Raw genomic sequence first — 17,065 nt, forward strand, 5'->3', positions numbered from 1 at the left:
TCAATGAATGGCAACAAACAAGAACTTTAGCTTCTCACACTGCTCATGAACTTCCATTCATCTAGAACTGATGAGTGAAAATATGACCAACTTGGATTTATGTCACTGTACCTTATTTCTTCCTGTTCCACATAAGAACAGTGGTAGACAACATTAGAAAGAATCAACAAACAGCTTTCAGAAATCTGATCGTCACACTATTTCAGTGTTCTTTGTTATATACTCAGAGATTTGTCCCCCCAGTTATATACCATACTACTTAGGTTCATTGGTATGCATGCAGTGCTAAGAAGCTGTATTTGTTCTCAGTGACAAAAGTAAACACTGAAATCAGAAACATTAATTATTTAGGAAAAAAAAAAAAAAATCAAAACCAAAACTAAACCAATCTATTTGTAAATTCAGAATTTATTTTGACAAATTTGCAATAAGCATTATCAATTGTGTGAATAACAATTCAAAATGATAGCGATTTTACTAGCTGTATATTTTCTAGCTACTTTTATATTCTTTTTATGTCTAAAAAATAGATTTTATTCCTGGTTCCTCACTATTATGCAAATTTATACCATAATCAAGTAACACACATAACAAGACAAAAAAAAATCTGAAACAGGGTAGCTTTCTTCTCCCCCTCCCCCACAAGTAACGCTTTTCTTCTCAATAGCTCAGAAAACAAGAGAATGTCCATCAGAACCTTCAGACTCTTAACAAAGACTCTCGGCTAATGTTACTGGTTTATAAAAGAGATAAGCCATATAATTTTACAGGAAGCGACCCACTGAATCCTTCAGCAAACACAGCTTGGCAATCTATCTTCAATTCAAAATAATGAGGTGGCAGGAGCGTGATGGAGAAATAAGTCTTCAAAAACATCACGTAAGGGAATCCAGCTGTGCTTGTATAGTTTCCAGCTATTTAAGGGAACAAAAATAAGAGAAAAAATTTCACTCATATAAAATGTTGTTTAGAAACATGCAAACAGCAAAAAAATCACATTCCAATACCTTCAACTGTGCATGCTAAATCTATTCACATAGCAATAAAAAATCCTGTACTCGTGAATACTTGTTTTTACATGAAGCTATTAGAATTCATTGCTGGAGTTAAAATATTCACATTTTAAAGAAGCAGTTGTCTAAATACTGCCTTCTTTACACGCACAGATGTTTTGCTGTGAATTTCCAATGCATAATAACAAGGTAAAAAAATAACAGAGTGCATTTCGACTGGATTATGAGCCTGGCATTTTGACTGAAGATGTTACACAAAGATGCTGTTTCCAGAGAGCTCTTTGCTGTTAATCATCAGCAGCTCCTCTCGATCTAACCACCAGGTATGCTTGCAATGTCCCAGGCCTTGCCAATTCCAAATTTGAATGCACAGACTCCTCTTGAAAATGTGATCAAAGAAATCCAACAGCCTTAATTAAAGTTGGATCCATTTTCCTTCCAGTTTCATTAGATTTAATTCACATAGGCAACACTTCCTGCTGAGCAGCATAAGGTGTTTACAAAGAAACTATAGTATTGTAAAATCTACAGACCTTGTTATAGAATTCAAACAGCTCCTGATGACTAAATTCTACAAACACTTTCTTCAGGTTCTGTGAAGAAAAAAAAAAAACAAAAACGGAAGAAATAAGCATACTTCTTTTTTTTTTTTTTTTTTGGCACTAATTCCTGTAATTCAGAGTATGAGATTAAGCTATGTGAAAGATAACAGTTAGTTTTCCTCCTATCCACTATAATGTCCCACATATATGCATATTCCATTTCAGTGAACAACTGAAGTCTACAGGTACATCTATTTTGCCAAAAATAGTAAAATATTCTATAAAAATTATTTTGTTACCTTATTTTTCAGTCAGATAAAAATGAAAGATTACATTCGTGTTTCTCAGCAGCCTGTCTAAGATCTGGTAAATACCATCACACAATGACAAAGTCAGTAGTGTATTTGATTGAACTTGCACAGCTATTAATGTACTGCACCAGCAAAGAGCTAATACTTCCATTCATTAATCTAACAGTTATAATCTTAGCATGCTGACACTGCTATAGGCATCTGCGCACAGATTCAACCTAAGTTAACAACACAACAGCTTCAAAGCAGTGCTTAAACACTAAAAAAGCATAATAACATAACTGATGGAAACTACTGTAGATAAAACAGATGGTGGTAATAATCCTCTGCATGCATGTGCTGATGTCTGTGGAGACAGGGGCTAAATTACAATTTCTGTCCTGCTTAACTCGCTTGAAAGAAACAGGTAGTTTAGTTCCTGCTATTTTCAATCACAGTGCAGATCTATCCAGACTGTTTCTAAGCTTATCTCTTCTACATCACTTTGTCACTTCTTCTAAAACAAATTCCTATGACTGCACAGCACATTCTTTGTATTGTTGCTAGACTTTCCAAACTGGGAGGCATTCCTGAGGATAACAGCTGCACTTCCACAGACACTAGCAAGGCTCTGTGAAAACCAAATCTGGACACCACTACTCACAAAATACTATCAGCTGAAATAACGTACACAAGCAAAGTTTGTTTAATGGGTACCAGGGTCATGTACCTCCTAAGTCAGTACAAAAACGCTTATTTATCAATTCTGCTTAAATAAGCAAGGATACTTTTGCATACAGACAAGGCTGTGGCCAGATTCTGTGTACTCTCATATCAATGCAGGTCTTGATCTAAGTCAGTAACACTGCTGAATTTGGCGCACCAAATGCACAAGAGCAGCAGAAGCCCTGGGAACTCGGGATAGGTACTGCCTGGTGCCTGCTCCTCAAAAGGAGCTGTAAGACACAGGAAAGGGATGAAATGTCTGGGGCCAGTCTGTCTGGTGCAATTCCTCCTCCCAACTCTGCAGAAAGAAGGATCCTTTCCAACAATTTCAGGAAGGCTACAAAAGCTTAGAAAAGGACCAGTGATTTGCATGAGAGACCAGTCTTCCCCCTCTGGGAAGGAACAATGCAATTCTGGGAATCGTATGGTGAATACAAAATAAAACTAACACTACAGCAGTTCTCTTTGCCATGACTCCAGCTGATCCTCCCTCCAAGGACCATAATACCGTGACAGGGAAGTAAAAGCATTTTTAAAGGTTTTCTAATAGCTGAGAAACAAAAAGAAAGCAAACAAGTGGTTTCTTCAGAAAAGAAAGGGGGTAGAGGAAAGAGGAAAGATAAACTAACAGCAAATGAATCTACCATTTCAGCTTGGATGTTTGTTTGGAATCTGCCATTCCAGAAGGATTTTGGTGTTTGAATGAAAGGAAGCGAAACCTAAAGGAGGAGGTTCAGAATAAAAAGAAGATACCACATCTCTTAAAGTTTATCAGTCACACTGAATAGCCAAGGTAATCTCTTGCATGGTTTCTGGTAGAACAGTCTGCTGGATTTCAGTACAACAGTTTTGCAACGCCTCCAGAAAGGGGCAGTGGGTGTGTGAGACCTCCAACCACCGGATCTCATTTCTCCAAGCTCTATGTCTCATTCAAGATGGGCATCTTCTGGTACTCCCTCAGATCAGCAACCAAGATCAACTACTCACACACACAGAAAAAATCCCAAGAAAATGAAAAGCTGGTCTTTCGTATTTTCCCTAGCTAAGTTAATTACCATAAGATGGGGTATGCTAATGAAAAAAGTGTGGCTCTTTTAATTCAAGTTCTTGTTATACTAAAAAAACACCCAAATCACTCCGCTTTATGAACAGACTGAGATCTCTCTTGCCATTATCATTTAATAATCACAGTCTGATAAATAAGACAAAATTTATATTGCACTGTGGCAGGCAAATGCCTGTGGAGATCTAAAAGAAAATACAGCATGTCAGGCTATGTTTGTGCTGTGGGGGTGGGAGTGCCAATTGGAGAGAGGATATAACAATCTTTTATGAAATATGTTCTTTATCTGCACTTAATCCTCTGCTAAAACAGAATTGTTCTGTGTGTGAAAACCCGGTCCATCTACTACATCACTTCAGCAAAGAGCACTGCCACAAAAAAAACATGCAGAAGTGTGGCATCAGTTAAAAATGTGGGGTTTACTAGCATGAGCCCCTTGGGGAAGACACCAAATGATCACTGTTAATGTGCTCAGGAGTTCCATATATAGACCACAAAACCATCGTATCATAGCTAGGTCCCTACATGAAAAAGCTACATTTGAGCAGGCTGATGGGCCCCAGTTTTTAGCTGAGGTATCTATCCTTCAGTTATTTGCTTTATTCTGTGTGAACACAAACAACTGTAATTAAAACAATGTGTCACAGGACTAGGTTAGCATCCAGTTCTTTAATGGATGATTAAGTGGCATTAAAAATGACTGTATAGACAAAATACTGCTGAAGTCCTAGAGAAGGCAAATTCCTGATATACTTTATGGCATTTTGATCAGATAAGAATACAAAGTTAAAAACTGCAATAATTTTTCAACCATAACTAAAACATAGGATTAAAAAAAAAATCACTTTCAGCTTACTGACTTAATTAAATGTCACTATGTGCAGATGGAGTCTCAGCCTATTTGTGTAAAGTGCAGCTAAGCTGCCTCTTTTATCTGAACATGCAGGTTTTCAGATGTTGTCTCTGACCTAGTATGTGTTTCCCAGAACGTAAATAGGAAAACAGTAATTTTCTGGATGTCTAACTTCTTTCTATCAAGTATATAATTCCCTTTTTCTTGTTAAATTTCTTCCTATTTCTCACCTTTACTCTACTCTTACCCCCATTTCTGGCATTTCATTTTCTCTTTGCTATTATCATCTTCACATGAAAGAAAATTGAACACAGTAACTAGAAAAGTAAACTGAATTTATTCCCATTGTCAGTCATTCTAATACTTTTTCTTATTATGTCCCAAACTTTGTCTCTGTGGCAATAGAAGTCCTAGCTCCTACTTTTAAAGAGTTTTAACCTTCGAGGGTTACAGATTCATGACACCAGAGAAAGCCAGTTGTATTCTTATGAAGACAAATCTATAAAATACCAAATGTTCATTCCTTGGACATCTTTGAAAACAGGCAGACAGGCTTTTTGTTTGATCAATACCAGTGAAGAGTGGCAGGGACAGCACTGGAGTGATACCCTCAATGAGCATACCTAAAGAGGTGATGTGCAGCATCTTCAGCTAAATAAAGTTGCTGCTAAGTTCAATGTGTTCATCTGCTGTTAAATATGACAGAGCACCACATTTATTACTGGGAAAGGCTGTATGAATTGCAGGTGTAGCCCACAACAAATTTTTACATTACTCTGAATCCATTGCAAGGAATATGGTAATAAGTTTTCTGAAATACATGGTTTAACGTGTTTGGCCACATATCACTACTGAATGCTACTGAATGTATTTTTCACTGTTAAAATTAATTTTTAGTGTCATTTTGCTTTTATAGATCTAGATGGAATCTGATTTCATTCTACCTCTAATCTCACCCCAAGGCTGGATCAATTTACAGTTTACAGCCTCCTGAGAACTGTGAAATTCTAATAAGTTTAACTGATTACAGTCGTTCTCTTACTTATCTCTCACTTACTGTCTGGCATCATTGTAAAAAACATCTTCACCAGCCTCTAAAAGAGCTGTTCAAAACCAAATTTGCTGGGGGGGGGGGGGGGGCAGAAAAAGAGGAGTGAGAAGGGAAAGGAAAATTAAGATAAAAATTTCCTGTTCCCAGTAAACATTAATACACTATCCTATCCAAAACAGGTATTCTGAATATATGGCTAATTCTACAAAATAGCCACAATCACTTAATCTAACACTTAGCTTACAACCACCAGCAAACAATTAAGCAAATTTTGAACTGAACATGGTCATCTGCATAAAATGATGAAGATTCAATGATGCAAGATGTAAAAAAGTCTCCAATTTCTCATTGCCTCAGCTAACAATTTATTTTAAACATGAATACCTTCTTGCTCAAATTGTTTCTGTGGAAACCATACAAAAAAATCTCTCCTTAAAACACTTCAGAAAGCAGAGGTAAATTCCCAGTTATAATCAAAGTATCTGAGGGGTTTGTTTTGGTTTGGTTTTTTTTTAATCCAGTGCTCTAGCTACTTCTATTTTAATGTACTACTTCAAAAAGCTTTATTACTAATGACAGAGTTCTGCAACCTTGTTTATTGCGCAGCTGCATTCCACATATTTAACACCCCTTGCCCATGCATAAGGATAGAGCAAGGCACTGGGAGTTATAAATAAAAGGCAAACTAATTATTTTAAAGCTAACTTGAATATGAAAAAATGATATTGCTGTAATAGTCAACATTGCAAAATAAATGCCAAGTATTCTGTAGCAAACGGAGGGACAGACTGGTTTGTATATCTCAATATCTACTGATAATGATAATGTTCTATGACTGAGCACATGTAAAAAAATTATAGTACATTCAGTGAAGTTAGTTAATAGTAACTAGGTGAAGCCCAGTTTCCATATTCTAACATAATCTTTAATACTATCTTGAGGAACACCTCAATTAGGTTTAAGAGAAGAATATTTTCACATTTGCTTTCCATTCTCCAATTTATTCCTAATAGACATCCTTAAAATCTTAGATATAATGGAAGGATATGGGTAACTACATTTCATCAGTTTATGGCCAAATTCAGATGCATTCCTAAACAGACCTCAGTTGCTTCTTACTAGCCTACGTTTCCCTCTCAACCTGTCAGTTTCTGTGCTACATCAATTCAGATTTCCTTTAAATTTTCTTGGACCCTGGAGAACTATACATTGCTTAGGCACTTACAGATGGGAAGAGTAAGTTGTATCTCACAGAATACATCAGCAAGTTTAAGCCGCATGGTCAGACAGATGAATTATAGTTTAGTAAGAAAAGCAGATGTGTTAAAACAGACCAGCATCACTTAGAAGCACACCTGTTCCTTAACTCTCTGCGCATAAGAGGCAGTAATTAAGACTTCTTTGTATTCTTACAGCAGTAGACGGATGTAATTCAGCAGAACACAGGGAGTTAAATACGAACTTATGCATCTCTAATTGCACTTCTTTCACATCATCAGAAAATGTGACCTTCAAACTTTATTCTTCTTCCAAGCTTATTTCCATTTGCAATACTAAATGATTATTTTCATCAAGAAAAAAAAAATATAATCACGCCTTATGACTGAACTACATGCATTTTCAAGTCTCAGTGTGCAACTGCTATAAACCAGAACATCTTTCATACTAACCTTGTCTTTTCCTGATCGATACGTTAACATTTAGTTTGTACATATACTGCATGCTACCTTTCAAAGTTGCATTTCTTTTTCATATAAGCTTAAGAATTTCAAATTCCCTGTGGTTTTTAAGCAGATCAAAATCAGCAGCATACTAGGGATGTCTTTTCCTCCTTCCCTTTACAATACATTTGTAAGATCCCTGCCCAATAATCTGTGTTGATTCCTGAGTTCTAATCGACGTGATACTGGAAATACATACAGATAATCTTACTCCAGCAGAAAAAGGATCATCTAAGCATGTTTCCATGGAAAGTTCCTAGAGTAAATTCATTGCCCAGTCTAGTACTGAGACAACAGATTCTGCGTGCATTTGGAGACCTGCAGAAGACCTGACGTACTGCCACCACAAGAACTGTCAATCATTTTCATTTTCGCACCTCCTATTGCCTTCCACCTTCCAGAAAATATGCATTACTAGCTGGCTGAACTGGTGCAAAGCTACAGACAAGAAAACAGGACACAGCTACTAAGGAAGACCACATAGGCTGGGAAGATCACAGAGTATTTACATGCAGACAGAACCCTTACTTCACAGTAAGGGAGAAAAAATGCTTTTGAAACTGAGACAATTATCTGGAAACAAAGAACTACAGTTTTCACCTTAATACACCGAGTCAGAGTAAATACCACCTTGCTAAAGAAAAGGGAGACAGCAAAGCATTTTTTTTTTCCCAGCAGCTGTATCCAGGCAGAGGGTTCCTTTGCCTTGAACACACTAAGAATTTACATTCCTATAAATAACACTATTAGGTTAGTTGGTTTCTTAATTATACTTTTCATGGAAAACATCTCAAAAATAGAAATACAGAATTGTAGGGATTGTCACTTACGTGCAAAGAGTATGTTCAATACACTTTTACAAAAACATCATAGTGAACACACACACCTTTTGGGGAGATAGGTGGTAAATGCATACCGGTGCATGCTCATCGCAACCGATGTTTAAAAACAGCATTTTGTGTACTGGTACCTCCCTTTATGTCCTACACAAGGAAAATGGCTCACAGAATATCTATTGAAAAGTTGAGTTACTTCTATGCCTGTTCTGTATTTTGTATATACCTTCATATGCCCTTCCCTTTGAGTACAAGCTCATTATTGATTCCTCGCTAGTCTCTGCATGGGATCAAGTCCCTAACAGCATGAAGCATCCACCCACAGAAATGTATCTTTGTAATTTCAGGATTCAATAGAAAAACATGAAGGTATAATTTCCAAATACAGTCTCTAGGAAAAGATGTGTGTGAAAACTTCATTTCACTCACCAACACGCTGACACACAGTTACTAAGAATATCACTGATTCATCTAAGGAACACAAGTCCTAATAATGACAACTTTCCTATTTCATCTCTCATGTAATTTTGCAAATTATACCAAAGTCCTAATACTGTAGAAAGCTCTCTGAAGAAGCAACCTTGCTAAAAGTTTAGAACAAATGTATGCTTCCTATTAAATTTCACTGTATCAAGCACGAAAAATACTCTCTGGGAAACATGTACACCCTAATTGCTGCATATTGCTTATACAGTGTACTGTCCTTAACTATCAGAATACAACTTTTTCTTTAGTCAGAACTCTAATGACTAAATCATTTTATTTCTTAGAAGAAACTAAATTCTTTGATTTTTTCAGTACAAGTTGTTTGGTACAGAAACTATGATATAAAAAAAAATAAAGTTCACGAACACTGCAAGGAAAAAGAGATTTACAACACCGTGTTTCACTTATTTCCACCAGGGCTATCATGTAAATCTTTAAATACCTTGAAGCTGAGTGAGTTTCAACTTCTATTCTAAAGGCATCTCACATTAGGACTGACTCAACAATGTTACATTTACTTTAAATGACAAGAAATTTACTTTTTGTCTTATGCTTGCACTTGTAGATAATTACTGTGGAAGAAAGAACACAGCAGTAAGCATGCTGCCTCCAGAAATGCTTTCAAGTTTTCTGCTTCACGTGTTCACCAAATATGATTACAGCCAAAGTAATTTTTACAAACTATACATGAAAAAGATGTTACATTGGCATGGTTGTGAACTATTTCTATTACTGTACACAGAAAATAATCCAGTTCTAGGAAGGTAGCGGTACCGACTGTAAGTATTAAGTATTAGCCCAGTATTGGCATCTGAAAACTTAATAATATGGACTCAAATGGCAAACACTGCAGCTTGGATAAGTATCTTAGCTCTAGGCAGACTGAAGTAGATTTCTATGTAGATATACAATGGTCAACCCTCCAACAGCAAGAAGAGGAACTCAACAACATGCACAGTGTTTTAGAGAGCTTCTCATACAGCTGGCTTGCAGCTGATGTTATTAACAATGAGTTGCAAATCCTTTATGCTCAAATCAGATACACATTTAATGCTGGCCTGAAGACAGATGGACTTGGAGAAAGCTCAAATTGTGATCCAGACTGCTCAGGAAGCCATCCTTTTGGTCTCTACTAGACCTGAGAAGGGGGGAAGAATCTTAGGTTATTATCATCTGCATTCACATCAAGAGCTACTGCTCCGACAAGAATTTATGTGGCATAGTCATGCAGATGAATAACACTTTAAGAAGGCTTTAGATTAATGGAGAAAGCTGGTATCTTTTTGATAGCATTAGCTTCTGAGCCTACCTGGTTCAATAAGATACTGCAACACTGCATTGTTTTACCACAAAAGGCCTTTTTTCACCACCTGAAAACCTGAAGGTATCTATTGTTTCTACTAAGGGTCAAGAAAAGAGGCTAGATAAAAGATGCCAGCAGCAAGAGGAAAGATCTAAGAAAGCTCAGATCCACATGAAATCAATGCAACTGATGTGAAAACAACCTTTCAAAAAAATCTGTTTGAATATGTACAAAATGTCAAGATTAGATAATTTGTAAATTACTTCTTTTGTTTGGGATGGGTCACTCAGAGTATCACCAATTTAAATTTTGTTAGGCAGACAAGCAAAGATAAAATGTTTGGGGTTTTTTTCTGCACTAAAAGGGTGTTAGTGGCTGTCAGCAAGCATATCTCTGATCTCCAGCAAGCAAATCATTCCAATAGCTAGCAAATGGGTGCTTGCACACAGGTCTCAGCTGCTGAAAGAGAGAGGAAAGACATGATGGAGTGAGGGATGTTATCCAGCAGTCTAGTCCCCAGGAGGATCAAAGACAGAGCTCTTAGGGAATAAGACTGTTAGAAAATTAAGGTATATTTTATTTTTTCTTAATTAGGAAGTCACCTGCTATTTTCACTGTACTCTAAGAAATAGAACAGACCTACACCTTTTGCTATGACACTCACAATTTACAAAGAAATGCCAGGCTCATTGCCAGCATCTCTTCCTCACCAGAAGTAACCCAGCAAGGCCTTGAACCTGGGCTACCCATTTGGATCCCAGACACACCAATGCTGGAGTGTGATGAAAAAGACATGGCCACCCTGACACAAGCAAACACGAGTATTTCCCAGGCACCACAACACAGTATAAAACTTTAAAAGGTCTTTAAAAGCAAAGTTTCTCAAATTAGGCAAAAAAACTTTTCCTTTTTACAAGGATTAAAAAAAGACTGGCTGGTATTTTCTGATATTTTCTGATTATGACTGCAAAATAAGAGGAATGTGGAAATAACCACTTATTATGAAGCAATCCACCAACAACTTCTCTTTCTCAGTTTGTCACTGAAGGTTACAGATGTTCTAATTATGCAAAAATTAGCTATTTTGGATTTCAGACAACGCAATTTCAGTGATCTTCTTGCTTTGTTACTTTTGCTAAGAGTTATTTAAAGCTTGATGCAGTGGTGTGGTATGAATTCTCACTATTTACAAAGCAAACTGGACAGAGTGCTAAGGACAAAAAGTACTACAAGTGCTGTGTAAGTGTTTTCACACACAATGAAGATGAAATCAAATCACACCCCCAGAGTTTCCTTTAAAGCCAGAATATGAATATATGTAAGTAAGACCCTCTCAGGAAAGAAAACAAAACTTTTGGCTAACATAAGCAATTTGAAAGAGTGTATCAAATCCCTTTTTATTTTCTTTATGTCTGCATGCTACTGAATTACAGGTCGCGTAAGTGAGCAACGTGAAGGAATACAATAGTAGATTTGGATTATTCTACAGATGGCTGGAGTATAATGCAGTACTCAGGATGGCTGCAGTGTTTTCAGTGAGTATCAATATGAAGATACTTTTTATGGTTTTGTCTCAAAACAAATCCATTTAGCTTCAGATTAATTATATTTTTCTTTTTTAAGCCAGCACTGTGTGATGTAAAACTAAAATGGTAAAGCAAGGAATACAAATGGTGTTATATGACATAGGCTCTTCATAAAGATAGACACGAAGTAAGTATTTTAACTATGCTTGTCTTCCAATTTTTTATTTAACATGCATGTTCTTCAAAGGGAAAATTAGAAAAATAAGGTGTTACAGGTAAGTTTGCCTCTATGAACCACTTTATAAACTGACGTTTAAACCTGTATTTAAGATACTGACTTTCTCTGAAGAAATAAAAATTGGAAGTTTATGATTTGTTTAATGTCTTGTCTACAATGATTTAACACAGGTTGCAAGTGTAACATATGGGTTAGTCACTGATATTTAGATTTACAAGCTAAGAAGTTATGAAACTTTTAAAACAATCTGTTTCCAGATTTTTCCTACATCTCCTCTTATATATGGAGAGAATGCTAAGAATATGTTTTCTGACAATCAAAGGTTTTAAATTTAAAAGCAAAGTAATAAAGAAAATGGTTTAAAATATTTTCTCTTGAAATAGTATTTAAATACTGCTATGGAAAGAAATTTATCACAAATTTTATTCTCCTTTTAGACAGAAGAAGGTTTACAAAACGCATACTGTTCCCAATAACATTCTTTCCTCTAAACTGGAGATACAGACTCGATGATAGACTGGTAGGTGGTTAAAGAATTGGCTGAATGGCAGCATCCAAAGAGTTACAATCAAGGGCTCAATGTTCAAGTGGAAACCAGTAATGTGTGGTGTCCCTCAAGAGTAAGCTCTAGGGTAAGTAGTATTTAATATCTTCATTATTGTCTTCAATAATGACACTGATAGTGGGCCTGAGTGCACCCTCAGCAGGTTTGTGGATGACACCAAGTTGAGTGATGTGGCTGGTAAACTTGCAGGAAGGGATGCCATCCAGAGGGATCTTGACACGCTTTAGATGTGGGCCAGTGCGAATCTCGTGAAGTTCAGCAAGGCCAAGTGCAAGGTCTTGCACCTGGCTTAGGGCAATCAAAAGCACAAATACAGGCTGGGTGGAGATTCCCTGCAGAAAAGGACTTGGGGGTGCTGGCTGATGAGTAACTGAACATGAGCCGACTTCAGTGTACGCACATAGCCCAGAAACCAACTGTGTGCTGGGCTGCATCAAAAGAAGCATGACCAGCAGGTCAAAGGAGGTGATTCTCCCCCTCTACTCTGCTCTCATGAGACCCCCACCTGCAGTCCTGCATTCAGCTCTGGATCCCCAACACAAGAGGGATGTGGACACATTGGAGCAAATCCAGAGGAGGCCACGAAGATGCTCCGAGGGTTGAAGCATCTCTTCTATGAAGAAAGGCTGAGAGAGCTGGGCTTGTTCAGCCTGGAGAAGGCTCCAGGAAGACCTTAGGGTAGCCTTCCAGTACTTAGAGCTGGTCTACACGAAAGTTGGAAAGGGACTTTGTACAAAGCTCTATAGTGGTAGGACAAGGGGCAACAGTTTTAAACTAAAAGATGGGAGATATACACTGGATGTGAAAGAAATTCTTCACTATGAGAGTGTTGAGACACTGGAAGAGTTTGCCCAGAGGAGCTGTGGCAGCCCCATCCCTGGCAGTGTTCAAGGCCAGGTTGGATGGGGCTTGGAGCAACATAGTCTAGTAGAAGGTGTCTCTGCCTAAGGAAGCAGGTTGGAAATGGATGATCTTTAAGGTCCCTTTTAACCCAAACCATAAATCCACAATAAGTCAAAGAAAATAGGCCTTTTTAACATCGAACGTTATTTTACAGATAAAAATACATCTTAATACTTGTATTAAATATTCAGACAAATTAGAATTATGTCATTTAATACTGAAATATCTTGGGGTTAATGCTGACATTCAAAATATTCAATTCCAAAACAGCTAGATTTTCTCTTCTTCAGACATAAGTAAATGGAAAATGAAGAATGATATGCAGGTATGGTAAGTTAAAAAAAAATGTGATTTCTAACACGATATAATGACATATACAATGTTACACAGATAAATGCAGTTTTTACATGCACTAGAGAGTTTAGCTTAAAGAAGGAAAGAAGAATGTGACGGTGAAGCGTACTACCAGGAAACTAACTGGTTCCACACTGGCTAAATGTGGACTGTTAAGTCTGGCTTTCCTTTATACAACAGAAATATCTCAGGGAAGACTTACCTGTCTTGAAGCCACTGTACATTCATCCATGTTCTGGGTTGTTAGATGCCTTTAGGATACGACTATCTATGTACAGTAAATTGCTTTGCCTTTATCTTCCTGATTCACATATTCTTCTATCTAGAGCACTTTTGGTTTTCTGCTCTTGTTTTCCTAAGAAAAATTAGGAAGTGAGGGGGGCTGAACTATTCCAAGTTCGAATTAAGCATACATCAGAAAAAAAATGGAGACTCTAATTTTTGTCTAGTATTTTCTCCTGTTTAGTACCAAGGCAATGCTCTAGTTGTGTAAAACTGCAGTGACTGGTAGAAAAACGAACTGGGAAAACGTATAGTTGACGCATGAACTGAAGAACCAGCAACAAACCCCGATTAACTTGGTCAGGTACTCGTCTTGACAGCAGTCTTATGAAAAAGCATATGAAGGGTTTCTGTATTCTTACTGGTGAGCAACTGAATTAAGAGTTGAACACACACAAAATGGAGATGCCATTAGATACCAGAAACAAAGTAAGTTCTGTGACTGCTGAGAAGAGAGTAGTTCCACAGCCCTAAACAGAAGAGTGAATTACCAAAATTGCAAATGAATTGCATTAAGGAGCACAAATAGTCCAGTATGCCTGGGACCATTATTTTAAAAGGATTAAAGCACTATTGTGTAGGAGAATCAATTCTATTTGGATTGTTTATCTTGGCAATAAACAGATTAACTTGTCTGCAACCATAAACTAGCCAGAATCCCAGGGGTCAGGCAAAGGCAGTGTGAAATCAGAGGGCATCTAAGGAATACGTAGGTCAAGCAGCTACAGTTTGACAGTTGGCAATCCATTGGCATTAGTTTTCCTAAAGCTGAAGCCTACAGAAATACTAAAATCTGGAATGCTAGAACATAGCCTGTGACTGCAAGGGTAAGGTCCAACTGAATAAACTGCATCTCCGTATCAGGAAGAACTTTCATAAATATACAATGTGAGTTTTCATATTTGAAATGAAATGTTTCTTCATGAATTATTCATGTTTTCTGTCTGTTGGAAGTATTGAAATGTGAAAAGGAACACCTGGGAGGCCAAAAGCTCTCCTAATTTCCTGTTGTTCTATTCAACAACAGCACTTGGTACAGCAATGAAAGAAAGCTTTAGGACACTGAAAATGCAGAAAGACTTTCCATTCCTTTTATCTCTGGGAACTAAAACCTCATGAGGCTTCACTGAGACACTGCATCCAGTCCTGCATACCACCAGAACAGGGGAAGCTCAGCATCATCTGGATGGTTTTATCATCTGGATGCACCACATGTGAAGACATACTAGGAGAAGTTGGTGTGCTTAGTTTGAAATAGGGTTAAGAATGGTGAATCTAACTGCAGTCTTATCTGCAACAGTTTTAGCATTGAATTGTACCTCTGTGTCAGGCAATTTCAGTTTACCTTACTAAAGATTACAGATCTTATTTGTTTAGAAAACCCACTTCTTAAAAAAGAATGATATTTAGTAGTACATAATTACCCTTGCTGAAGAGTTGATAAGGAATAGTTTCAAATCATCCATGAGGATTCCATTTCTCTGCGTATTTTTCGCAGGGAGTTGATTCAAATGAAATCTCTAGAAGATGGCAATTACAACCTTTAGATGGCCACTGTTCTTCACTCTTAGAAAATAAGGAACTGGATGCACAAGTAACTTGAATAGATACTGGCTGATCAGCAGTGGCAGTAGAAAGAAATATGATGTAGGTAGGCTGATAGCGGGCCACTGAAATTCACAAGTGACAAGGCTGTCTAATGGTCAATCTTGGGATCCAAACTTTGGTGACCTCCTGCTTGTCTATCAGCACCAGTTTAAAAGTGCTGCAACTGGAGTATGATTAATGATTTTTAAACAATGCAAAAATACTCCAGCCCAATTTCCAATAGCTCTGAAACTTTAAAGATTATTTTTAAAAAATTGCTATTAGTCAGTTCTGCTTCTAGACTCTACCATTCAGAGCATCACTTAGCCACAGAGATCTTTGTGTAGAACCAAAATGCTATGCTCAGATAATACAAGGTGCTAAATTCACTTATTCAAATGTGTTTAACAGAAAGTCAATAGATTAATTTTGCATTAACAGTTGCATAACCCATTTCTCAGAGTAAAAAGAGCATAAGCACACAAGGCTGGCATAAACTCTGTATTAGTTGCATATATTCTAGATCATGTGACAGAATGGCAATCATGTACCCAACATTACAGTTCTTCTGTGAGCAATCTGGTAGTGCAGAGATATGGTATTAATGACTGTGAAATCACACCAAGACTCCATGGCATAAACTTAATTGTGAAACCATGGCATTAGACTTAATTTCTTCTCCACATACTGACTGGCTGTGAATTGAACTGAAAATGCTATTTACATGCTACTATGTGGCAGTATTTCCAAGCACTACTTGGAGACTGAAGACGTGAAGATAAATAACAAAATGGAACTGGAAATCACCTTGCTGAAAGCTCTTACCCAAAAGCTCCCTGACATATTTCACTACTTATGAAGCCATGCCACAAGGAATCTCATAGAGTATTACTGAGATTATAATAATAATGGTAACTAGAAAATGCTATATTTTCTACATTTCTGTTTAATGCAGCATAGCATCACGTTCTTAGTAGTTGCATTTTCCTGCATAATGCATTTTGCTAACACTATGCTTGCAGAAACCAAGACACATTAAACACTGACAAAGATCTACATTCAAAACCTACACAAAATAATGGAATTTTAAGACAATTTACATTGGCTACTCCATAAAATCCCAGCATCTCACTGCTTCCAGTTGCTGACTAGAAAATGCACCTAAAGCCTCTCCACTTAAATGACTCCAGTTGAAAATGCAAAATAATGCAAAAATTTTAAAACAAAATATGGTTTTGTCACAAATCCTGTTTTCCACTCTGACCACAGTGGTTTAAACACAGTGGTGTCACAGCCTAGAAAATATGTGATAACAGCTATGACTGAGGATTATAAAGTAATTAGCTCACACAGAGCAATCCAGAAATCAACACAGACCTTGGAAAATGTAGCCTCAGGATCAAGAGCCTGCAACAGCAGCTGCTGTCCAGTCCTGCCATCACTCTGTGTTCTAGGCACCAGGAGGAAAAGACAGCCCCCCTTTCACCACCTCTGTAATTCCCAACCAGGTGATACCTGGGCTTTGGTAAAAGGCTCTCCCCATATTTTTTAAACTACTATGCTGGCAGCTGTGTGAAATGAGGTAGGGGAATCTCAGTCATAAACCACAACGCGCAGAAAAAAGGCAACTGGAGTTCATGTATTTTAATGGTCTGAACACTTAATCAGTGAGAAATAAACTACTCGCTCATCCAAAGAGATAGTCATGACCAACTTAGTACAAAAC

At 37.2% G+C, this 17,065-nt stretch overlaps 1 protein-coding gene across 2 annotated transcripts in view; it reads right to left on the reverse strand.

Moving 5' to 3' along the window:
* Nucleotides 1-388: 388 nt before the first annotated feature.
* COMMD10 (COMM domain containing 10) overlaps nt 389-17,065 on the reverse strand; it is a 138,660-nt gene continuing 121,983 nt past the window's right edge. For both annotated transcript variants that reach the window (XM_061468724.1, XM_061468723.1), the window contains 2 exons: nt 1,547-1,606; nt 389-914 (listed from right to left, as the gene is read on the reverse strand). In XM_061468724.1, coding sequence (XP_061324708.1) covers nt 876-914; nt 1,547-1,606 — 99 coding nt within the window. In that variant the 3' untranslated portion in view covers nt 389-875. The remainder of the gene's footprint in view (nt 915-1,546; nt 1,607-17,065) is intronic.

Source organism: Pezoporus flaviventris, unplaced genomic scaffold (assembly GCF_033815535.1).
Source record: "Pezoporus flaviventris isolate CSIRO_AGI_PZ_B2104156 unplaced genomic scaffold, CSIRO_AGI_Pfla_v1 ptg000050l, whole genome shotgun sequence".
Lineage (NCBI taxonomy): Eukaryota > Metazoa > Chordata > Aves > Psittaciformes > Psittacidae > Pezoporus > Pezoporus flaviventris.